Source organism: Mytilus galloprovincialis, chromosome 4, assembly GCF_965363235.1.
Source record: "Mytilus galloprovincialis chromosome 4, xbMytGall1.hap1.1, whole genome shotgun sequence".
Classification (NCBI taxonomy): Eukaryota; Metazoa; Mollusca; class Bivalvia; order Mytilida; family Mytilidae; genus Mytilus; species Mytilus galloprovincialis.
Genome location: NC_134841.1, coordinates 41295962 through 41322454, shown reverse-complemented (window position 1 = coordinate 41322454; position 26493 = coordinate 41295962). Strand labels below are relative to the sequence as shown.

The following is a 26493-nucleotide window of genomic DNA, read 5'->3' as shown; positions in this document are numbered from 1 at the left end:
ATTAAAAATCCCTATCTGTTCAACCAAATTTTGCAATTTTCACAGCTTTCTAAATATTTTACCTTAAGTTTAACTTCATAGAAACCAGGTATATCCTTAATTGTACATGTATCAGCTTTCTACATGCCAATTTTCACCATACCTTTAAAGCCTTCTAACAAAATAACTGACCTTCAAACGGAGGTACTCAAAAAAAAAAACCTGGTTTTCTGGAAATCTAAAATTAGTATACTATGGAGCACATTAATCCTCAATTTTTAATGCAAACTCATAGACAAGTAAATTTTGGCTCAAAATGATCTAGATATATTTCTCTTTCACCAAAAGTTTCATTTCTGCAAATTTGTTGGTTAGTTTAAGTAAACAAGGACATCAAAAGCACTATTTTGTGTCAGAGTAGGGCTACTTTCACATACGTTCTAAATTGGAGGGAGTAATTGGTGGTCTGACACCAAAAGTGTTGAAAGTGGGATTAAACATCAATCAATCAATCATTAATTAGGACTGTTTCTCTTTTTTAAACAGCTGAGATGACATGAAAATTTTAGGGGAAAATCAATGGTGGTATTACACCTAAAACATGTCTTACTTGATGTAGAATATACATCCCTATCGTCAACAAATTTTTGTATAAATATTTATCATGTTCTATTGTTGATTTAGTATTATTCGTTGAATACCAATTTCGGTTGATTTGTGGGTATAGGTGAACCCCAAATTTATAGATTTGTAAACAGGCTTGGGCAAAATCAAGTATCCATGAATATATAATTTTTCCTCCATGCACAAAATTGGAACCAAAGAAAATAAATAATTCCAAGGTAAATGATATACTGCAAATGGTAGGAATTCGAATGAGGATTGCTATGTCTCTCTTTTTCCATGAAGTTTGAAGGCGCTACAAAAATGAGTTGAGGAAGTAATTGCCAATGAGACAAATCTTATAGTGATATTGGAATTTTTATTGAAACTTTAAAATGTTTTTAAGGAAATTGTGGAACCCCCACCACCTCTTTGATATTCTGTTTACAGCTGATATCTTTTACAAATCTAAAATATATTAAAATCATTCTTGTCGATCAGATTAATTTGTCATTTTAAGCCAACCTTTCCTAAGAATCAGGCAGTGGTGAAATCATGACAAACAACCCAGTCAAGTTTACATTTATTCATGTTCAAAATATAAATCGTCCTGAACATGCATGATATATTTGCCACTGGACGTAAAGCCACCAACAATCAATTATTAAAATGTATAATGGTACATGTGATTAACCTTTGTTTCCTTTTCCTGTTTCAGTAATACACATAGAAACGAAAGACATGCCATTTCTAACTCAAGACTAGGGTAACTTCAAAATATGATGGTTAGGTCAGTGGTTTTTTCCCCACCAAGTTTGGAAATTTTTCTAAATTGCCTGATTCTTACAAAGACAAACTCTTAAAAGAAAAAACAAAACTATTGAAACTAAAACACATAACAAGAGACATATAAGCATATTTTTATTTATCTAATTTCATAATTGTTTTATATATTGTCATGCACAACCTTTGTCCACACTGCAGCTTTGTGAAAATCTTTGAAGTGCCTTTGCATCATACCACTGGCTGTAAAAGAAAATTAATCTTTTGAAATAAAAAAATATAGAAATACATTTATTTAACTGGATACTTTGATTTAAGAGAGAAAAAAATATACAATAAGCAATAGTGAGAAAAATTCGTTGAAAGTCAATAAATCTAGATCTGATATTTTTTTTTTTACATTTAAATAAAAAAATATATTTTGTAAACCTTTTATATAAGAATTCAAATTTGTGTGTGAATTAAGAAAATTTGTGAGAAAACGTTTTTTTTTTTAATTGTTAATCAGGTTTATATTAGCAACCATACTTTTTACCTGCTTGTCCCCTTTCTGAGGGTCTTGATGGGGTTTACAGAATAGAAAATAATGAGCAAAGAGTTAAAAAAAAAATAGGGCAAACAAAATAAGGACAAAATGAAGAAAGAATAGAGAAAAATAGATTTTAAAATTGAAGAATAAGTTCAAAGTTCAAAGTTCTTTATTTTCCACTTAAGGTCCTGATGAGACATAATGACAACAATACAGAATACAAAATAATGGTCAAAGTAAATAAAGAATAAAGAATAATGGTCAAAATAAATAAAGATTAGAGAAAGATGAAAATTGAAGATTAAAGAAATGAAAGGCTCTACCATCCAGACCCTTCTTTCTGCTCCTTGAGTAAAATATAAACAAGTTACCTACCTTTGACCATATTCCTCGTTTTGTCAGGAATAACAGAGGAGGATGCAATTATACCTATCCAGTCAATCACCTGCATTGAAGCAAAACTTGTGTTTGATTAATACAATATAACTAAAGGCTTTTAAGAGCCTGTGTCGCTCACCTTGGTCTATGTGCATATTAAACAAAGGACACAGATGGATTCATGACATATTAATTGTGATGTGTTTGAAGTTCTTACTTTACTGAACGTTCTTGCTACTTACAACTATCTCTATCTATAATGAACTTTGCCCATTAGTAACAGAGGAAATTTTTTTGTAAAATATTTACAAAAACTTACCAAATAAATGAAAATTGTAAAATATTTACTATAAAGGCAATTACTCCTTAAGCGGTCAACTGACCATTTTGGTCATTTGCCTTATTTGTAGAACTTACTTTGCTGAACATTATTGCTGTTTACAGTTTATCTCTATCTATAATAGTATTCAAGATAATAACCAAAAGCTGCAAAAATTTCTTAAAATTACCAATTCAGGGGCAGCAACCCAACATCAAGTTGAACGATTTGTCTAAAAATTTCTGGGCAGATAGATCTAGACTTTATGAACAATTATTATTCTTAGCAGATTTACTCTAAATGCTGTGGTTTCAGAGATATGAGCCAAAAACTGCATTTTACCCTATGTACTATGTTTAGCCATGTCGGCCATCTTGTTTCGCAAGCAGGGTCATTGGACACATTTTTTAAACTAGATACCCTAATGATGACTGTGGACAAGTTTGGTTATATTTGTTTAAGTAGTTTCAGAGGAGAAGATTTTTGTAAGATTACAAAAATTTACAAAAAACTGTTAAAAATTGACTATAAAGGGCAATAACTCCTTAAGGGGTCAACTGACCTATTTGTAGCTCTTACTTTGCTGTACATTATTGCTGTTTACAGTTTATCTCTATCTATAATAATATTCAAGATAATGACAAAAAATGGCAAAATTTCCTTAAAATTACCAATTTTGGGGCAGCAACCTAACAACGGATTGTCCAATTCATTTGAAAATTTCAGAGCAGATAGATCTTGACCTGTTTAACAATTTTATCCCATGTCAGATTTGCTGTAAATGCTTTGGTTTTAGAGTTATAAGCCAAAATCTACATTTTTACCCTATGTTCTATTTTTAGCTATGGTGGCCATCTTGATTGTGATCTTGACCTGATAAACAATTTAACCCCATGTCAGATTTGCTCTAAATGCTTTGGTTTCAGAGATATAAGCCAAAATCTACATTTTACCCCTATGTTCTATTTTTAGCCATGGCTGCCATCTTGGTTGGTTGGCTGGGTCACTGTAAACATTTTTTAAACTAGATACCCCAATGATGATTGTGGCCAAGTAGTTTCAGAGGAGAAGATTTTTGTAAAAGTTAATGACGACGGCGGACGCCGGATGCAAAGTGATGAGAAAAGCTCACTTGGCCCTTCCGGCCAGGTGAGCTAAAACTGGTCATCAACTGACATGTTTAACCCCGCCACATTCTGTATGTATGTGCCTATCCCAAGTCAGGAGCCTGTTATTCAGTGGTTGGCGTTTGTTTATGTGTTACATATTTGTTTTTGTTCATTTTTTGTAAATAAATAAGGCTGTTAGATTTCTCGTTTGAATTGTTTTACATTGTCATTTCAGGGCTTTTTATAGCTGACTATGCGGTATGGGCTTTGCTCATTGTTGAAGGCCATATGGTAACCTATAGTTGTTAATTTCTGTGTCATTTTGGTCTCTTGTGGAGAGTTGTCTCATGAGCAATCATACCACATGTTCTTTTTTTTTTATATCAAGGGGCCTATTTCATGAAATAAAATATCTATAAATAATAATAAATGAGAATAAGTAATTCAAAACTCTAACAATATAAACTAAATGTGATGGAAAGGAAGAGTTATAAACTTATGTTATAAATACTTAATTGACTGAACCAAAAGCAGAGGAACATCAGTGTTTATTGCTGTTCTTCATCTCAAAGTTAAAATAATTAAACCTTCAATACACAGCAAAAGCTTACAGTCTCCCTGCATGTTCAAAACAGTCCCTAACAAGAATATGTCCTAAGTACACGGATACCCCACTCGCACTATCATTTTCGTTGTTCAATGGACCGTGAAATTGGGTTTAAAATCTATTTGGCATTAAAATTAGAAAGATCATACCATAGGGAACATGTGTTCTAAGTTTCAAGTTGATTGGACTTCAACTTCATCAAAAACTACCTTGACCAAAAACTTTAACCTGAAGCAGGACAGACGGACAAACAGACGGACTCACAGACCAGAAAACATAATGCCCACTACTATCGTAGGTGGGACATATAAATATTTCGAGTACAGCTTTTGCTAGATGTTGAGTACAGTTATTGCTAGATGTTGAGCATGTTTTTTGCTAGATGTTGAGCATAAATGCTAGATGTTGATAACCTACATTTGGAGAAAGCTGATCCCAAGGATTATTTTGAACATTTTCTATACATGATGGCAGACAGGACAATCCCGGATGTAGCAGGGATCCTTTGATGAATTCTTGTTCCACATCAGGGGAGAAGTTATTGTTGTTAATCATCAGAAATGGGACAGCTATAGTTGATGTCCATAAACACAGAGCACTTGACACAATATTACAACAGAAATCTAAAACCTGAAAGAAAATATATTGTAGTGTTTTTAAAAATTGTGTATTATTTATCATAAACTTTTTCAATTCTTATGTAAGCATTGTAAATTCAGAAAGGGTTTGCAATCAGTATAGATCTCATAAAAATCAAAATTGGTGAAAATTATTTCGTCTTTGCTTCAAGTATCCAACAGTATTTTATCTTTAAAAAACTATTTTATGATGTAGAAAGACTATTTTGAACATTGAATTGCTTCTTCTTTTATAAAACCATCTGGAATTGAGATATGATCAATTAGCTAATGGGAGAAAAATGTACAAGCATTATAAAACAACAGCGTTTAAATAAAATCAGACATGGTGACCTTCGGCTGTTTTTTGCTCTTTGATCAGGTTGTTGTCCCTTTGACACATTACCCATTTTTATTCTCAATTTTAGATACAACAAATGGAAGTTTTTAACGACCTTGACTGGCTATAGATATTTGGAACACTAATAAGTCTTTTGGTAATTTCATTAAAATGAACTAGAATCTTTGAGATTAATAGTATAGTTACCTGTGCCATTTGAACATCTTCAGAAATTTCCATCACACCATTAGATATATTACGTGTATGTCCTAACAGCTCTAGGAACCACTGGACACACTGAATTGTTCCAGTATAGTCAGACTGACAATGCAATACCTGGTATAATGTACACTGTAATAACCTTGTCACATCAGCAGTGTCTCTGAAATTTATTAAATTAAATATTAAAATAAATATCTATTTTATTCGTAGATCAAATAATCTGTCTTTACTACTTTATTTTTGACATTTAATTTTTCCTTTTTATCATTTGTTAAAAAAAAAAAAAAAAATGATTAAAATGATGTAAACAAAATATGGGAAGGGTGAAATATGGACACAGGAGACAAAAAAAAGAGGTATATTTTATTCATAGCTGCAACTACCGTTAATCAATCACAGTCACATCGTTGAAATCATTTAGTAGACAATAGTCCAAGTTTCATGAATTTGAAATAATACATGTAGTAAGATAAAAAAAATTCTGTTAATAATACACACATCTAAAAAATCCTTTCATGCTTATTTGAAATATTTGGGATTAAAGATGATTCTTACTGTATTTAAGGTTGTAAGTAACACTACAGGGAGATAACTCTGTAAAAATTAGCTGGAACTTTTAATCACATTCTATAGTAAAGGAAATATTAAGCTTCTCAATGATGAAAAACAGTGTTTGTTAAAGAGGGGTGACAGATACCAGAGGGACAGTCAAACTCATAGATTAAAAATAAACTGGCAACGCCATGGCTAAAAAATAAAAAGACAAACAGACAAATAATAGTACAAACTGCTATCTATCAAATGAAATTTTCCAATGAAGTGTGTGGTTCAAGTTTATTGAAACTTTGTATTTTTGTCAAAGGGTCAAAGTAAATATTTTGCCAAATTTTATGAAAGTTAAACCAACCAAACTAATTTTAGTCCAGGTGTTTGTTACCACATCAAACACCATTACTTACAAACTAGTACTGTTGATTGCTTTATCAATACAAGAATTCAAAGTTGCCATGGGTTGTTTCCCTTTGGACACAAGATAACATCTGATGAACATTCCCTTGTAACATGAATCTTCTGTCGTTAAATCATCACTTGTAATCTTGTCAAATATTTGATCTGGAACTTCAGTAAAACATTCACCAAATATACACATCAAAGATGGCTGAAATTGAAAAAAGAAATTGTGGCATCATATATAATCTTTACATGTTTTTGAACATCCTGGCACCTTAAATTTGTAGTAAGTGAGATTCTACAGGTTTTACCTCAAACTCTATGAGAATTCACAATCTTATTTTACTCCAAACAAAATGGTAAAAGATACCAGAAAGATATTTAGACCAAGGTCATATATGATCAGAAAAATTGACATTAAATTAAATTTTAGTGAGTCAACAAAAAATAAATTGAATCTGAAATTTTTAGTATTACAAATTAAATTGTAAAACCCCATGATTTGTCCCTGCTTTAACTATAATATCTAAAGAGATAAACATAATCTAATTATCTGATTGGTCAATCTTCAGATATACACAAATGAAGGTTGATTTCAAATTGCCAAAAGCCTTGATTTGTACTCTCAAAGGACAAAATTTGACTGAAATTTCACACAAGGCAATTTTGTGTAGGAATACATGAATGTTTGGAAAACATTAATTTATAAAGGATGAGTTATGAATCTGAAAAACATCACACAGTATAGCATGCCTTTTTGACGCTTAAGGAAGCTCTGATTTGTTGTACGAGTCTGAGACAGACAGACTGGGATAGATGGACGGACAGTAACTGAATGATTGACTGACTGACAGACAGACAGACTAACATAAACCATTGTATCCCCTCCCTTGATAGCAGGGGTTTAAATACAAATGTATCTTTTTATCTATGAAACTTTATAAATGAATTATATTCATGAGTTCATGAAAGGCTTTTCCTAGATTGCAAAATTGAACAGTATTTTACATACCTCCTTTATATCAAGTTTGTACAGACACTCAAGACACTGATATAATACACTGGTGATTGAATCTGGAGGGTCTGGAACTTGTAACGATTTGTGTAAACCCTTCAGCACTTCTTGTTTGTCCTGCAGATCAGCAGACAATAAAATGTCAACTCCTCCTCTTTCTAAAAATGTCTTGATAACAGATGGAGCCACTGATTTGATCAAAACTGGCAAGGCCTTGTATAATGTATGTTTACAGTTAATCTAAAAAAACAAAATATAATATCAATCTTTTTTGTGATTTTCATTTAAAAAAATAGTGTGTAAATCTGACAGTGAATCATCAATGAACAAATCATCCTTGTGTCATATTTTTTCTGCATGTGTGTATTTTATCAACATTCTAGCCCATGCTGACCAAATATATCACCCGCAACCACATATTGGGGCTTATAGAGGCAGAATGTCAGTGTCAGAAAAATGCCATTAACTGTATGTGACTAGACAATTTCAGGCTTATAAGGGTACATTGTCTAAAATTAGCTTTTTGTATATTTATCTAGAACATGAAGAAACAAAACTCTCTGTCATGTTATTATGACATATTTGTTGTGATAGCATTGAAACAAGTTATTTGAATATCTCCATGATAATTAGACTGTTTGGTGACAACTTTTATTTAAAGATTTATTAAAGACACTGATTTACAAATTACCAAATTATTGTATTTTATTGGTGCTTAGTAATCTTTAACAGAGTATTTGAATAAAATTCCAAGGAATCAAATTTACTACTATACAAACAATGCTAAACTCTGTTTAAGAACATGTACTTTAAACTTGTTGAAATGAAGTTTAAAAGTTTAAAAATTGACAAAGTAAGCATTTAGAGTTCCCTTTTTTTTTTTTTTTTTTTATCTATAATTAAACTGAGATCCCATGTTATGTAACAGTTTATAAGCAGTTGTTCTAATATATGCATTTTATACAGTGCATTCATTGTAGATATATGGGCGTTTTTCAATAAAAACGTAACTTTCAGACCTAAAAAAAATGGAAAATCAACTTGTCTAAAATTTAATTTCAAGAGTTATTTTGAATACCTCTATAATAGACCTGATTGTAAACAAAAAGTGCAATCTTAAATATTCTTTAAAATGATATTATTTTCATAATTTGTGTACTGTTTCGTAGGGGACTTTTGTCCCCTACGAAATTTCTTCTAAACACACATATTTTTTGCAATTTTTAAATTTTCCTATAGACATTCCAGTTTGTTTACTTTAAATACTAGGAAAATATCATTTTTTTTCTGAATTGAAAAACCATTTTTATCGATAAAGATTAGACAGTACTTCACATATGAAGGTTCAACTCATGTTACATAGTGGACATTTTGGTGCGTTTCGTAGTGGACAAAACCGTTTCGTAGTGGACAAAAAGTTTCGTAGTTGACATCAACCCTATTATATGTTAATAAAAACATAATAAAAATTACATGAAACTAGCCCTTGTTATTTGTTTTGCACGAATATAATTGAAAAAAGATTAAAAAAAGACTCCATGGTAGTGGTAGTGTCCACTACGAAACGTTTTTCTCCCATACTTGTTTCGTAGGGGACCGTTTCGTAAGGGACGTATTCGCATGTTTTATTTTTTCCCCACAATACCTATATTGCAATAGTAACAAGACTGATTGTATTCATCAAAGCATTTATCAAGCTGTACACTGATATTTTTTTCATAATTTTAAAACCAGATACTGAAGGAGATTTGACCCGTTTCGTAGGGGACATTATCAAAAATACGGTATCACTCTGGTCCATTTGATGTGCTCAATTTTTCTTACCAACAATTTAATTGCCGTTATAAAAGCATCACTTCTTTTGTAAGACCCTAATGTATATATCTCTTGCAAACAAAAATTACATTGATTTTATAAAACTGTTTATTGGCAAATTTTAATGACTTCGTTTCGTAGTGGACATTTTGTGAGGGACACACCTTCTGAAATTAAAAAACCTATATTGAAATGTGTTTATTAGAATATGTTGGCTCTGAACATACTTTTGAATTATTAAAGAACTTATGTAAAGTAAAAAAACCATTTATTTCTTCATTTTTTTACGATATTTTAGAGTATGAATGTTGAACAGGCGGTCTAGGGACATGCCATTTTGGTTGTTTTGGACCATTCAGGAGTCAATATCTTATCAATCCCTCTAAAAAATAAACTGTTTCTTTGCTTAAAAATGTTTAATCTAATTCAATGTACTGACTGCACAAAAAATTACTTGCAAAGATCAAACACATTTTTTTTTAAGTGGATAGGACAAGAAAATACGTTTTTATTGAAAAACGCCCATATATTTCAGTCATTTTCAGACTCCATTTATGAAAATCTGTAGATCTGAGTTAAAAACTTATATTTGATGTATAGTTCAGTGTCCACAAAAGAGAAGTGTGTAAATATCTCTTCTTCCCAAATACTTTATCAATGAAATCTCGTTAATTATCATGTTTATAATAGTTAAGCGCATTTTTCTAACAATGACATTCTACCTCCATAAGTCTAGAAATGTCATGGCGAGTCACATATGAAGTCATTCTCTTCTGTAGAACTAGAAAAATATTTGACAAAATTATTTTTTATTGTCTCTATGTCCTTCATTCAGCAGCATTGGTTGCAGGCCAGGGAATAAGATCAATGCTTTTAAATATTTCTTCCATCTCTAAGCATTTCTAAAAAAGGTTCATCTAGAAATGTATAATAGACACAGGAAGTTTGAGTATGTCCGTCTTTAGCTTTTTCACAAACGATGCTTTAGAATTAAAATCGAATCAGGATCATATAATTAATAAAGCTGTCAACATAAGAATAATGCAATGTCTTCATATGCCAACACGGAGGTCTCAACATACGTATTTGGGTATGTTTGTGGGCTGGAGTATAAATTATAGCCAACCCCCATTCATATATTGATTTTTGAAAAAATCCCTATCATGTATTTCATAGGAATATCATAACCCATTTATATATTTCCCAACGATTCCATATTTAATCTGTAAGATCTTATTTAAATTCTATCCATATGGGATCATTTGAATTATTTGATAAGTACACAATTTTTACAGAAATCTTCAACAGAATTTCTATCCAAAGTTACTTTAGATCTGTGAAATTGCATTCCACTAAAAAAAAATGATATTCCAGAAAAGTGACCCATTCCAGTGGCACATTAGGGTATACCTTTATATAGAAAGAAACCCTCCCTGTGTATGCCTTATAACAAAAAGTTTAAAATGAAACTTATTTGAACGGTTCATTTCAGAGATTGAAATTACAGGTCCATAACATGTATCAAAATTTTGCATGGTCTATGTCATATGCTTATACCAACATGTTTCTAAATCATTTCTGTATATGAAATAGTCTCATTCAAAAATGTAATACCTTATGGGAATGCCACTGTTTTTGACATTCTGATTGATTGAAATGCTATTTTCAAAATTACAGAGACTGCAGAATTTAGCTAATAATACAAGGACAAAAAGTTGATTTCCTGAATTGATCAATTAAACAAAAACAACAGCTTACACTTAATGTGTTAAATAGTGGCGCTGTCATCCAGGAGGATAAGAACATGACAGACGTTGGTGAGGCGCCACTCTGATTAACAGCTAACTGCAAGCATAACTTCTGTACTTCATCACCTAGAGGAAAAGAGAAAAAACACAATTTAAAAAAGCATTATGGAAAATGAATGTAATGAACAAATGTAAGGAAATGAAATCAAGATTGCTCATGCAGGTACGAGTGAATCGTGCAAGATTAATCAGCACCATTTTAATTTGTAAGAGTACTGTGACCTTCATTTTTTGCAACACTCTGTAAGATTAAAAACTATCTGTCACCTTGCAAAAATAATCATCAATATAGAATTTAGCCATTGTAAAAGTATATCACCCACTGACTTTTTATCAAAGAGTTTTTTTTAGGGGTGTTGCCCGACCATTTTTAGGTTTCTGCATAGTGTTTTAGCAGAATAATATTTGCTTATTCATCCTTTTTAAACAGAATACTATTTGCTTATTCATTCTTTTTAAGCAGAATAATATTTGCTTATTCATCCTTTTTATCTTGGTCATGTTTGTCTGTTCTTATTCTTACTACCAGTATTCAAATTTATAACTCCCTTATTAATTCATACTTTTTTTTAAGAAGTAGGGAATATGAATTTGAAAATGAATAAGGAATGTCTGCAGTCATTAAGCAACAACAACAAAATCACAGACTGACTTTCGTCATGAAATAAAAAAGAAAGGAAGTAGAGGAAGTTTATTAGTTTATATATCTGCTAAAAGATAATTAGAGTATATTTTACAATATCAATTTTTATGTAAAAGCCTAAAATGTCTACAAGGCATAGTCTAAACGAAAAGATAGTTTGGAATAACAGGTGCAACATAAGAAATCAACATGTTTATTTATAAAATTAAACTTTAAAAAGAAAGGGATGAGCTGCGATTTTAATTTAAATCTTAACAAAAAGTTGCCTACTTATGACACAAGACATCTATACTCTCCTACTTCATGTGTTTTCAAGAAGTTGGTTAACACCGATACAAAAAAATCAAATAAAGGTTGTTTTCATTGATTGCCAATAGCCTTTATTTGTTGTCTCTGAGGAAGAAATGTGACCAAAATTACATACATGGTCATTTTGTGTCAGAATATATGATCGTTTGTTAAAAAGAAAATTGATGAGTGACAACCAACAGGTTTATCTATAAAATAAAAGTTTCAAAAGAAAGGGATGAGCCACAATTTAAATTAAATCAATGAAAAGTTGCCTACTTAAACTCGAGAATCTTCACTCCTACTGCAAGTTATTTTGTGTCAATATAATCATGCTAAATAAAGTCTGAATCATTCTTGAACACTTAATTAACTTTTCTGCAAATTAAGGTTTACAGCAAATTTAATTTTAACCCTTAATGTCTGAGTCTTTATTCCAACTTAAGAAACATTAATTTTTGGGCCAAATTAGGCATACAGGCTAGCCTCATCATTGAATGTTGATGATTTTTCTAGTTTTGTCCTTCTTCTAAAATTTGGAAAATAGATTAAATCTTTAATAAATTAAAAAAATATATAGGTATGTAGCCATTTATAGCTGACTTTGTGATATTGGCTTTGCTAATTTTTAAGGCCGCATAGTAAACTATTGTTGCTAATGTCTGTGTCAAACACAATCAATGGTGTCATTTACCAGTCAGACCATCAATATCTATATTTAAGATATATGAAGAAAATACCCAGAAACAGTTTTCTTTTTATACCTTATGCATAGTAATAAAAAAAAATAACAAGTTAATTTAATTCAAAATGTATCCAGCTTTGCTATAGAAATAAATACCAAAATTAATCCTCATCAGTGGAGTAAGAATACCAGCCCAGTTCACAGGTGGCAGCACTCTAGTGACCTCCTCCTGTATAGAGGTCAAGGTTATCTGTACCAGTTCTGGTGGTATAGATTCTGGACCTGTAAAATAGTCACATGTAAATTATTATCTAAGTCATCGATTTGACATATGAATTTTTGGTAAGATAATAGTTGATTTAGCAGCGATTCCAATTAAGGGGGTTCGCGGGTCTAAATCATTTATATAGGATTTCTCTATATTTTTCTATAAATGAACTTTATCTTATAGTTAATAGAAAAATAAAATAAAAAAGTGGGGTCACCGTTCATTTGCGCTCACAATCTGCCTTCGAAAGAAGCATACATTTTTGTAAAGGTGTTTTTTTTCTGTTGAAGTAATAGGAGAAATAAAGGTAATATCGAAATAAAAAAAAGAAATCGCTCAAATTTTACAATAATTTAGTTTAAGTATAGCTTATATGGAAATTATATTAAAAAAGATAGGTCACCGATGAGTTGAAAAAGATATTTCAATTTTAAAGCCAAAAAATGGCATTTTTCCACCAAAGGGAGATAATTTAGAACTTTTTCAATGATGTATACATTTTAAAAGTCATCTGGGGCCAACACGAATTGATTGTTTTGAAAGATTTTTGTACCATATGATAAAGTAACAATTACAAAAGGAAATAAATAAAATTTGTAATGAAAAACAAATGTTTGAATTTTTTCTGAAAATTTTATACCCTCGAGCCTCCTTAAACAGGCCCTTAGCAAACAAAGTCTAAAGATTCAATATATCTGAAGGACTGCATGACCTGTTAACTGTATGTTTAGATGGCACATATTTTCCCCGATTGCTCATTGTTGAAAGCAGTAAAGTGTATAAATGTTAGAAAAGTAGATCTGAGGTATGAGGTCAATGAGACAGCAAGTCAATGACAGATAAACTAAAGAGGAGATATGTGGTATAAGGACAGAGGACACATAAACTGAAATGGAGATCTTTGCAAGTCAAGGTCATATGAACTGAAAAGGAGATCTGAGGTATAAGATAAATGAGAAAGCAACTCAGGGTCACATAATCTAATAAAATGCTTTGCTGAGTGCAGCTTGATACGACTGCAGAGGTTGAACCCTGGACAGTTGGGCCAAATTTGGACACAATATTCAAGCTTGATACTGTCTGAATTTGGATTCAGTGTTCTCCCCAGGCCCCGTGATGTATAATTTTCTACCGTGGTGGTATCGTTCTTGTCGCGATGTATAATTTTTGGTGCTAAAATTTTTGGTAAAAAAATCATAAATCAGAAAACCTTTCCGTGGGGTATTAAATTTCAGATGAAAATTGACCAGTTCAAACCAGTTCAATCCAGTTCTGACAACGAAGATTGTTTACACCACGTGATTGATTTACCTTTTGAGGTTAACCTTGATGATTGGATTTAATCGATGTACGACTTTTGAGGGACAAACAGACATTTGTTAATTAACTCTATTACTGCTGCCTTTGGTCATAAATGATTTGCGTATTTTAACTTATTACAAAAATGTACTCCTAAAATATTATCTATCATTAAAAATAGAAATAAAGTACAAATTGAATGCAAAATCATATAAGGATGTTACCTCAAGGATAAAAACTTTCTTTGAACATACCAACAAAAATATATTGCAAATTATTTTTGACAATCATACTTTAATTAAAGCACAGGCATATTATATTAAATATGTAGTATATCCATTTATTCAACTACTGACTGAGCTAGGGCTGTATATTGAAACAAGGTTATTTAAAACTTCCATTTGTTATATAGCTGAATAGTATTAAAGAAGTTGAATTTTTAAAAGAAAAAAAAATTTTTTTTTACAATGATTGGAACTCAGCTAGACATGATAACCTTTCACGAGTGTCCACATAGATAATACAAGTATACTTTTCATGTCTATCATGAAATAACACAATAATGATGCTAATAATAATTTTATTGATGTCTAAAAGAATCAATTGTCTTAAGCTATGGAAAATAGTATTTAATTTATTAAAGGTTCTGCATTAAAATTTAATCTTGTTTAAAGTTAATTGTTATGGTGTAATCTAACAAAAATGGGGAATGTGTAGTGTAATTAGAAGTATCAGGAACAAATTGGCTTGATCAAAGGATAAAAAGTGACTAGTTTAAAGACTAAAAGTGCTTTCTGTTATTTATTCTTAAAAGATATTAAAGTATACAAACTGTTTGATTTACTTTTTTTACCAGTATTTTTTACCAAAAGTCTACATAACACAGTAAACAAAACAAAAGACAAAAAGTTAATGGCACAAAAACTAACAAGAAGAAAAAATAAGCGATGCAACGCGACACAACATATTGTACAAATCATTTCGACATGCGTTACCCTGGTGCTATCCAAAAATCTTGGGGAGAACACTGAGATTGTGATCAAATTTTTGACATAACATAGGTTTTTGACACAAAACAAATATCAAGATCATACAAATCTATTGGACAATACTGTCTAGATTTCTTCTTGAAACTATATAAAAATTTTGAAAAAAAAAAATGAAACCCTTGAATAAATTGGAACTCCCAAAAACTTTTTGAATCCCCCTTGGAGCAATAACCCCCACACTCCATCCTTGCCTTTCCTTTGTAGTATGGAAACATGTAGTACAATTTCAGAGAGATCCATACACTTAAACACAAGTTATTATCTAGAAACTAGATATATGCTTGTTTTTGGCCCTTTTTTGGCCCTAATTCTTGCATGAATGGGGCAATAACCCCCAAACTCAATCCAAGCCTTCCTTTTATGACAGGGAACCTTGTGGTACAATGTAGATAGATCCATACTCTTACATACAAGTTATTGTCCAGAAACTTCAAAAATGCTTGTTTCTGGCCCCTTTTTGGCCCTTAATTCCTAAACTTTTTGCACCATAACCCCCAAAATGTATCCAAACCTTCTACTTGTTGAATTAAACAGTGTGGAACAATTTCAGACCAATTGAAATACTTATACACAAGTTATTATCCTGAAATCAATCCCAACCTTCCTTTTGTAGTATTGAACCTTCTTATAAAATGTCAAAGAGATCAATTCACGTAAACTAAAGTTATTGTCCTGAAACCAATGTATCTTCAGAAGACGCAGACAACGACATCATACCATTATACAATCCCAAAAAATTTTTTGCAGTCGTATAAGAAGGAGATCCATGGTATAAGTCATTGACCTCTTTCAACAATCGCTTTTTAATTATGACGTCAATCTTTTATATTGTGAAACAATATTTTACAGACACTAGTGGGAAAACTGTTAAAACGAGGATTTCTTTTTATCCCACATTCAATTTATAAAGTGTTATGAAAACGAAGACTTAGCAAAAAAAATGAAAAAAAAAAAGAAATTCTGGATTGTAATTATGGGTGCAATCAACAGTTTTTTTCTATGACGTCACATTTTGAGGGACCATGCATAAGTGACCCTTAAAGGTGGACTGATTAATAAAGATACTTGTATAAAACTAGATATCACTGGAATCAGAATGTTCTCTAGTTTATAATGAAATAAAAATAATGTGTACTTTTAATATATTAAAAATATTGCATCCAATGAACATGGGGGAAAAAAGGTCTAATTTGAACATAAAAAACTTGAAACCAGGTCATGTGCACACCTATGAAGACATGATCCATGCACATTTTACATAATCAAAACTGTATGAAATTTGTAGGTTTTTACCTGGCCTTTCAAAAAAATCTTGTTTCAGGGTACGGTTTCCTGCTCCGAAAAGAGCTACAGTGGCTGCAAATAAGTTTTCAATTTTCACTGCCAAAAAAACAAGATGTTTACAGTGTTGTCTCCCCTCAAAACATGTAAAGTTAATATAATTTTTAAAATTATTTCAATCATTCAACCTGTTTTAATTCAAAGCTAATTAACTAATTTTTACAATCAAATACAAAAAACATGATACTTTTTCACCAATTGAGTAAATAAACAGGGGTTTCCCTCCATGGTTATTTTTAGTCGGGGAATAACCCCTAGTTTTTTATACGAAACTGTTTATAGCACCCTATAGTGCATAAACTCCCTTCAAAGTTCTATAGAAAATTAAGTATTCATGATAAAATGATTTGCCTAAGGGGAAATAACTCTTCAAATTACATTGAAAAGCATGATATCTGTTTCCTGTTCTTTAAATATATTAACTTTTAATAATCAAAAGTCAGACATTTTGATGAGCAAATATTGTTCTGCATGTATCTTCCATCACAATACATGTGATAAGATGGTCTTTAATGACATCCTTTCATTTCATCATGCATATAAAATTTCATAAGAATTCGTTTACCAAAGGTCAATGTCCTGACCATATGTATTCCTTTACTTTATTTAAAAGTACTTGATACCAGCTAAGTAAAGTCAAATTTCTATTGCAGTTTTCATTGGTTTTCAGAGGTGATTTAGGCTCTTGACATAAATGTAGGTTGGGGTTCCGTTAGACTGATAGAACTAAAAACATTTAGGTGTACATGTATATTTTTAAGCTTAGATATTTTATCTGAAATATAATTGTCTTTTAAAACATTTTTTTTCAAAAATAGAGTACAAATGATACACAACACTTGATCATTTAAATAATTTGAAAAAAAGACTAAATAAGGACTTTCTTTCTAGTTTATTAGGTATGGTGAGCAATTTATGATTCCATTTGAAGACAATATGATAAATCTGTCTGTGAGAAAGTTTACTAGACTAAGTTAATTAACTCTCGGAAATCAGTCTGAGTAACTTTAGAAAAAAACAATTGTCTTAAACACTTCCTTTGCAAATCTAACAACTAGATGGATATTTATCATGAAGCTGGAACAAAAGTGAATAATGCAAATTAAGTTGATGCTGATGTGATTTTTTTTATTCTGTACAAAATTTAATTACAATTAGGCAAATATTGTTAACTGCAAATGTTACAGTTTGAACATGCATAACGAAAAATGTCAACCCAAAATTATTTCAAACTAAGTTAAAGTTGAAATAAATTTGTGTGTGTATTGTATTAAAAATTTAATTACAATTAGACTGCAAAACTGAAACAAGAATGTGTCCATAGGGTGCAATCAACAGTTTTTTTCTATGATGTCATATTTTGAGGGACCATGTATAAGTGACCCTTAGTGGTGGACTGATTAATAAAGATACTTGTATAAAACTAGATATCACTGGAATCAGAATGTTCTCTAGTTTATAATGGAATAAAAAAAAAGTGTACTTTTAATGGTATAAAAAAGTTTTATCCAGAGAAAAACATTGCCTAATTTAAGCTTAAAAAACCTGAAATCAGGTCATGTGCACACCCCTGAAGACATGATACCTGCACATTTTTCATAATCAAAATTATATGAATTTCATAGATTTTTACCTGGTCTTTCAAAAATTCATGCTTCAGGGTACGTTCGCCTGCTCCGAAAAGAGCTACAGTGGCTGCAAATAAGTTTTCAATTTTCACTGCCAAAAAAACAGACTGTTTACAGTGTTGTCTCCCCTTAAAACATGTATATTTAATCTAATTTTTTAAATTAGTTTAATCATTCAACCTGCTTTAATTGAAGTTAATTAACATATCTTTACAACCAAATACAAAAAACATGATACTTTTTCACCAATTATGTTGATAAAAAGGGACTTCCCTCCATGTCTATTTTTAGTTGGGGAATAACCCCTAGTTTTTTATACGAAACTGTGTTTTTTATACGAAACTGTTTATAGCACCCTTAGTACACGGATGCCCCACTCCCACTATCATTTTCTATGTTCAGTGGACCGTGAAATTGGGGTCAAAACTTTAATTTGGAATTAAAATTAGAAAGATCATATCATAGGGAACATGTGTACTAAGTTTCAAGTTGATGTAACTTTAACTTCATCAAAAACTACCTTGACCAAAAACTTTAACCTGAACTTTGCACTATCATTTTCTATGTTCAGTGGACCATGGAATTGGGGTCAAAACTATAATTTGGCATTAAAATTAGAAAGATCATATCATGGGGAACATGTGTATTAAGTTTCAAGTTGATTGGACTTCAGCTTCATCAAAAACTACCTCGACCAAAAACTTTAACCGGACGGACGAACGGAGGCACAGACGGACGGACGGACAAACGGAGGCACAGACCAGAAAACATAATGCCCCTCTACTATCGTAGGTGGGGTATAAAAAAGTTTAAACACCTATAATAAAAAGAAGACAACCCCGAAAGGCAAATATTTTACTTTCAGAAAATAACCATTGAACAAGGAACACTAGATCATGCTGACCATCACTGTTCACACAACCAAGGCTGAGGCCAACAACCTTCTAATCAACAAGATTTAATAAGTTAATTAGTTTTGATAACATAAAAATGAATATTTATTTAGCGGTGATAGCAGTGAGAAGCACTTTTCCATAATTTTTTATCCATAAACAAGGATGACTTTATATTCAGACATTGTAACCTTCAACTTGACTTTTTCCAAATACAAGTTCGTTCTATATTATAAAGGATATTTATCAATGGCAGGCACTTGGTGAATAGGATGTTCTAGACAAATCCTTATAGTCATATCTGTCTAACAATAATTCTTTAAATCTTATTTTCTCTTTAGTCTTAGTAAAAGTTTTAAATTAGCCATAAAAAAGGGTTCATTGACCTTGTTTTCAATTAACAATGCCATCTTTTTCATAGAATTTGGAAATCTTGACTTCTTGTTATTAACAGAACTGTATTTTATATAATAAGTCAGAATCACATAAAATTGCTTGTTTTGTTAATCTGGTTGTTTGAAGAAATTGTATATAATTGATAATTTCATCTTCTGAAGAACAAATGATAACCACATGTTGCTATAATAATTGACTGCCTTTTTTCAATGGTAAAATGTCTATAAAAAAATCCAATATTGTAAACAATTTACAATTGTCAATGTTTTCTTGTTGAGATTTCAGCAGTATATATATTGTTTTTTTTTTTATTTAACAAAATTAACAAAATAAGAGAAAAAAGCACTTAGGGTCACTGAAAAATAAAAAAAAAGATATTTTGAAAGAAATTAGGCACAAAATTATAAATGGTTTTAGTAATTAATTGGAAGAACATTGCACCAACTATAAATGCAATGTAAAAACACATTAAGTGAGTTGACAATATGATGTTACAGGATATGGACATAAGTTGATACACACCAATTCACAGTTGATGCTATGAAAAAGGACAGGCAAGTGCAAAATGACGTATGAAAAATTTTAAATGTATGATTTGACGGGTGCTTTTTTTTTTTGTCAGATTCTTTAGAATTGAGATAACAAAATTGAATTTTAAGTTTGGACAGCATCAAATGGTGATTTGATGGTCGCAAATACCCTTTTACTGGCTCTGCAGATGTGAAGCCTGTAAACTTCATTTGAGACCATCAAATTACCAATTGATGTCTTCAGCTTAAAATAAAATACAGTTATCAAGTGCACCTAAGTGAAAGAGTACACATATTTTTTTCTGAATTCAGAACTATATAGTGTAGATAACTGTTGTGTTTCATAACAGTTGACAACTATTATTAGGTTTCCTTCAACAATAAACCAGAGTTACCTCTTGAAACAAATAAAATGATTATCTTTTACATAATCCAGATAAAAAATCAATCGTTATGTACTTTCAAAATAAAAATAAGACGTCAATATAAGCTAGCTTCTCTGAAGTAGAAGGTACAATGTGACCATTCTCATCTTTCTGGTTTTGCATGAAAATTAAAAAGTTCATAAATCTTTTCAATAAAATCTCAGGAAGTTCAAAAGACATTTTCAATATTTTTGGTACACCTGTAAACTTTATTTAATTTGCTAAAAACTATCTTTACTCTAAATTACTCCTGAGACTACTATAATAAAGATTACATTATCCTATTCACTTATCAATAAAATTGGGATTATTCTAAAACATGGAAGGATTTTACTGTGTCTTTTGTTTGAACTTTCAATTGTTTACACAAGAATCAGAAGTGTTGAACGAGTACACATATTTTTTCTGAACTAACAAATGTATAAAGCCGATAAACTGTCCTGTTTCATAGCAGTTGACAACTATTATTAGGTTTCCTTCAATAATATTCCTCTTGTATCATATAAAATTACAATTTTTACATAATCCAGATGACAATTGAATTGTTATGCAATTTCAAAAGGTTATTCAGGAGCACTCTTAACGTTTCATTTTAAAACTGTCACTCCAAACTTTCTGAATTGAAAATGAGTTGCAAACAAACATACAGGCCTTTTTCCGTCAGTTAACGAACATTTTCCTTTGTTGTACAAAAAAAAAAAAAATAATAAAAATACTGAACTCTGAAATCAAAAAATCAAACACATCAAAAACCAATGGATAACATAAACAGTGACTTTAAATTCAAAGTTTCCAGGTCCTCATAAATGGGGTTAAATTTCTAGTTTCTTGTTTTTTATATAGATTAGACCTTTGGGTTTTCCTGTTTGAATGGTTTTACACTAGTCATATTTAATTGGGGCCAGTTATAGCTTGCTGCTCGGTGTAAGATATATGGCTACATGTTGAAGACCATACTTAGACTTAGATTGGTTTACTTTTACAAAATGTGACTTGGATGGAGAGTTGTCTCATTGACACCCATGCCACATCTTCTTATATCTATTAAGAATTTATATTTTTGTTCTTATAAGTGCATGTATATATGACTCTTATTAGTGTGGATAGTTTCATAATGCCATAAAACAATGGACTAAGTTTAAATTGTATTAAAATCTTGAAGAGTTCTTTTCTAACAAATATTTGTGTTGTTAGACTTAGTTAGTGTAAGTTTAGGTCAATTCAAGAACTGTGCTGTACCTAAGTTAGTCTCATTGTAATATGATACTCAGATTTTAGTTTAATTCTTACTGAATTTAAATTCAAAAGCATAGAACTTGTAGGAGTTTGGCTGTTATACTATCCTGCTGTTATCCATAAGAAATTACACAAATGTAACAAATTCATTTTATTTTCAAAGATCTGAATGATATGATTTTTTTACATTTAATAAAGATTCTTTAAAGGTCAGTAGGTCAAGTGTTTTATCTAGCTAAATTATAATCTTTTTTATGACAGTCCCTGAAACCTTCAGTGGCTTCCAAGTCTGAAAGAGCTCTTACTAAATAACATATATGAACTTATTCTATTATAGTCGTCTTATCTTTAAGATATTAGATGATTTATAATGATGCCATGTGATTTTTTCTTGTACTTATATATTCCTGATCTATTCAAATTTCAGACACAGTTTGAGGTTAGTTAAATATCTGTAGTTTAAGTACAAGACTCAGTAAAAGGAAGTGAGAACACAAATATTATAAAAAAAAACCATTTGGTTAAATACAGATAAATACAGGATAATTTTTATATGATATATATCCTTGTCTCATGGGTATTTGTGCTATTAGGAATGCACATGGTAGGTGATGGAATTGAATTCTTAGGAAGACCCAAAGTGAAAGTAGGATAAGTGCAGGATTTTAGTATAAGTTTAAACTCTTAGAAGTTGGAGGCATATAAATGTTGTAAATATGAAGCACAGCCAGCCCTATGGTTTGACCTTTGAATAAATAAGCATTGTATATCAACTTTCCATTCTAGGATATTATACAAATATAGCCTTTGTATGAGGTCGATACAAGGATATACTTCTTTGGGTCGATATATCCTGTATTGACCTCATACAAAGGCTATATTTGTTATATTATTAATTTCCGACCATGTTTGTATCAAAATCGTCATTTAGGTTTGTTGGAACTTTATAGATATTACATTGTCTCCTTGACAATAACAACATATTAGTTGTTATTTCATTTACTTTTTTTTTTGGACATCTTATGTATTTGAAGATTTTTTTTCGTCAAATAATCGATCACAGATATCATTTGTTTCAAAACGTTAAACAATATCCTGAAATTCATTACATGACGTCACAAAGTATATTGGTTTTTAGATATTCTAAAAATAACCGTGCAATATGCTTTTTGCCGGTCAATATGCTTTTTGCTATCCGCCGTTTTCTCTCTACCTTCGAAAATATAGTTTAACATGTGACTATCCCTAAACGAATCAAATTTGTTAAAATATACGAATTAATAATATAATTATTTACGAGACTTTCATTGTAAAAGCAGTAACCCTAATATTACAGGACTGTACTCAAACAAGACTTTTTTAAGGTTGTATAAAAGTTAAGATTATTTGTCTTGAAAGAAGCATACAATCAATCTATCTTTAAGTTACTATTCACAAGTTTATACATTTTGTAAAATTTAGTTTTCTGGAAAACAGCAATAACACTGACATTATCTCAGCAACTAGAAAGCACTAATGTACACATATATAGGTTCCTTAAGCAATATAAATCCCTCATGATATTTGAAAAGCAAGTTAAAACTTTTATTCAGTTCAATTTGGAATTTCAATCTATACAAAAAAAAATCAATCCAGTTCATACAATGAATCAAGTATGCATGTACTTGTTCAAAAAGTGGTTTCATAATTGTCAGTGACAAAATAGGTAATTTTAAAGTTAAAGGTGCAGTACTGTTAAGTGTAAGGCACAGATTTAGTAAATTGTGATGATCCAATATGGCTGTTGAAAAGATCAGGGGACTGGCTAATTGTCGAATTACCATTGTAACCAAGGTCACCTAAGGTTTTGTTAGTAACAAGTTAAACATCGAAACCCACAAGCGGTTGTTTCTTATGTTAGCCTCAGATTAGAATCCCCCCCACAACCACTTGATAAATTCAATACAATTTCCAAATTTTTAATAGAAGTATTTTTTAAATTTAGCAGGGCTGTATTCCCTGTAGGTCCCTCTTATTCTTCTACGTCTTAAAACGTTTCATTTTTATCAGTACATCTAGCTTTGTTGAACTTCATTATATAATCTATATTAAAGTAATTACTTACCAACTTTAGCAGCTTCCAGAAGACAGTCTGTGAGAGCCCTTACAAAGCTTTGTTCCGGCAAATATGAATAGTTGGGTGGAACTGTAATTGAAAATATAAAAAGTACACAGAATTACATCATACATTTTTTGAAGAAAAATTAGATGACAGGAAATTAATCTACAATCTAAGAGTCTTGAGGTGAAAACAATCTAATTAAAGTTAAATCTTCCCACTTGCTCATTTCTTTAAAAAAAAATCTTGGTTGCTGTGTGGGAGCTACCAAGGATAAAACATGGGAGAGTGCAGAGATTTGATTTTAATCAGATTGCGGTGAATGAAAAGTCCAGACTTAGATCTGATGTTTGATTTGAAAATATATATATATATATATATATATATCGTCCATGTAAGAGGTAAGAGTTCTTTTGCTCCTTGTTGAAGCTCTCACAATGATTGAGATGAAGAACATCAATAAAAGCACTGTTCCTTTGCTCTTTGTGTTTTTTGTTGTGAAAATACTGATTTTGAATCATGGATGGATACTCCATATCCTTTCTTTTCTATTCTATCAAATGAAAAATTATCTTAAAAAACCTTCAAACAATTAACTAATTTTCCTCCCCTCCATCCCCTCAAAAACTAAATTTTGATGATAAAATAATTATTTCGAGATTGGGCATTTCCCTGAAGACAATTAAAGTAATAATATTCCAAGAATCCAAGCTTGTTTATAATATATCACAGCTAAAAGAAATAAATTTTATATAGTTACACAATATAAGATCCTTTTAGATACTAAAATAGATACTCTAACCTTGACATTTTAGTCAGATAATGAATTGATTTCATTAAAATATTTTTGAATCACATTGATTTAAAGTTTCCGTCATACTATAATTATTTTAAAAGGAAAATTCTATCATTCATATTTTCTAATTACTTTTATTTATTTTATCAATCATTTTCTTTAAATTATATTGACATGTCAAAAAAAATAATTCTATCATTGTTAAATGTGTTATGTTATTATTTAATATTTTTTATTGAAAATTAATGTTTACAAAATCAATTTGTATTTATATTTTATCCCTAGAGAGTCAACAAATATAATAAGATTTTTTTTGTAAGTTATTTAACATTTTTTATTCAATTTACAAAGATAAATCTATATACAATAAAATTATTTAGTCGTCACATTAATGCACGTTAAAGAAACCCTTGTAGATTTTGAAAAAAAGAACAGGCTAATGCCGCTACAAGGCAGCACTCGCACCCGCAAAGTGGAAAGGGATTAACATAAGTTGTAAAACTTGTTTCCCAATCCACTATAAATAAATATGTTTAAACTAATTAAACAAAACATTAATGCATTTATATGAAAGTAGATTTCACTTTGACATATGCATTAAGAACTCATCTGATAAGAACATTATTTGAAATTCAGTGGTGCAGGACTCAAACATTTGATATTTATTGAAAAAAACAATTGCGGTCCAATTTGTCTCCCTTGTTTTTAGTCATACATATATACTAATGGGAAATGCAGCTACATATAAGCACAACAAATGTTAAATCTTCACCAAATTTTTGTTCTTCCCTCACTGGGCTTTGAACTCGTGTATATATATACTCATTTTGATGACACAGCTAGTATATTGTAAATTAATTGGTACTCTGATGAGAACTAACTGTGCCTCTGGATTGCATATGTGTATCTTTACTGTTATAAATTATCATGTATGGCCATACATCATATAGACAAAAATAAAACACCACCTGATAAATATTTTCAACAATACCTCCAGATGTTTAGACACCATTAATATCTATTTCTTGGCGGTATATTTCATTGCATGAATAATTGTCTTAAAGGATGAATGACATATTGTAAAAACTTTTGTGCCAAATTTTTCATGTTAACATGATTTAACATTATAATTCCCCATTAATGGACAAAAATTCACATTTGTACATGAAGACTTATATATATATATAATTAGCAAGAGGCAGCATAAGTGCCAGTACAAAAAAAATGTTATGAACTGAGTCTACATTCAGTTCTTTAATTTTTTTGGTAAAAAATCTATATATATGTTTGACCTTAAAGACCTACCACTTGCCCTGGTCTCAGCTACAGCACAGGCAGACAAGTACAGATGTCCTAACATCCAAGAACAGTTACTCTGTATTCCAAAGTTATCTCCCTTTAAAACAGTATCCATGGCATGTTTGATAATGACATCTACATTAACATCCCCACCTAACATGGAAGTGTTACTTTGTACCTGAAAATAAAATTCTTGTTGTGTGATGTAACTGATGTTATCTATGATAACATTTATGTTTGACACTAATATGAAAAAAACTTTGATTCAGTATTCAGTTGTGCAATCTTTACTTTTATATGTATTTTTTTCCCATCTACCTTAAGAGGTAGACCTTGGTTGAGTTACATGCCTCTTAAAATGGCTGCCCTCGTTTTCAACTCCTGCTGTACATCTGTGTCAAGGATTACCATAAATATATTTTTAATGTCAGTTTCTACAGACTATTTTAATTTCACATGAACACCTAATACACATTGATGTAACTGCATGACTACTACAAATCACATCACTGTTTCAAAGAGTTATTCTCCCATAAACCCAGAA

At 30.6% G+C, this 26493-nt stretch overlaps 1 protein-coding gene across 1 annotated transcript in view; it reads right to left on the bottom strand.

The window, feature by feature from the left end:
* Positions 1–1490: 1490 nt before the first annotated feature.
* LOC143072160 (focadhesin-like) overlaps positions 1491–26493 on the bottom strand; it is a 292655-nt gene continuing 267652 nt past the window's right edge. The window contains exons 30-39 of the mRNA XM_076246976.1: positions 25956–26127; positions 23861–23941; positions 12848–12973; positions 11026–11141; positions 7450–7692; positions 6446–6645; positions 5472–5646; positions 4725–4937; positions 2270–2339; positions 1491–1608 (exon numbers count right to left, since the gene is read on the bottom strand). Coding sequence (XP_076103091.1) covers positions 1529–1608; positions 2270–2339; positions 4725–4937; positions 5472–5646; positions 6446–6645; positions 7450–7692; positions 11026–11141; positions 12848–12973; positions 23861–23941; positions 25956–26127 — 1476 coding nt within the window. The 3' untranslated portion in view covers positions 1491–1528. The remainder of the gene's footprint in view (positions 1609–2269; positions 2340–4724; positions 4938–5471; positions 5647–6445; positions 6646–7449; positions 7693–11025; positions 11142–12847; positions 12974–23860; positions 23942–25955; positions 26128–26493) is intronic.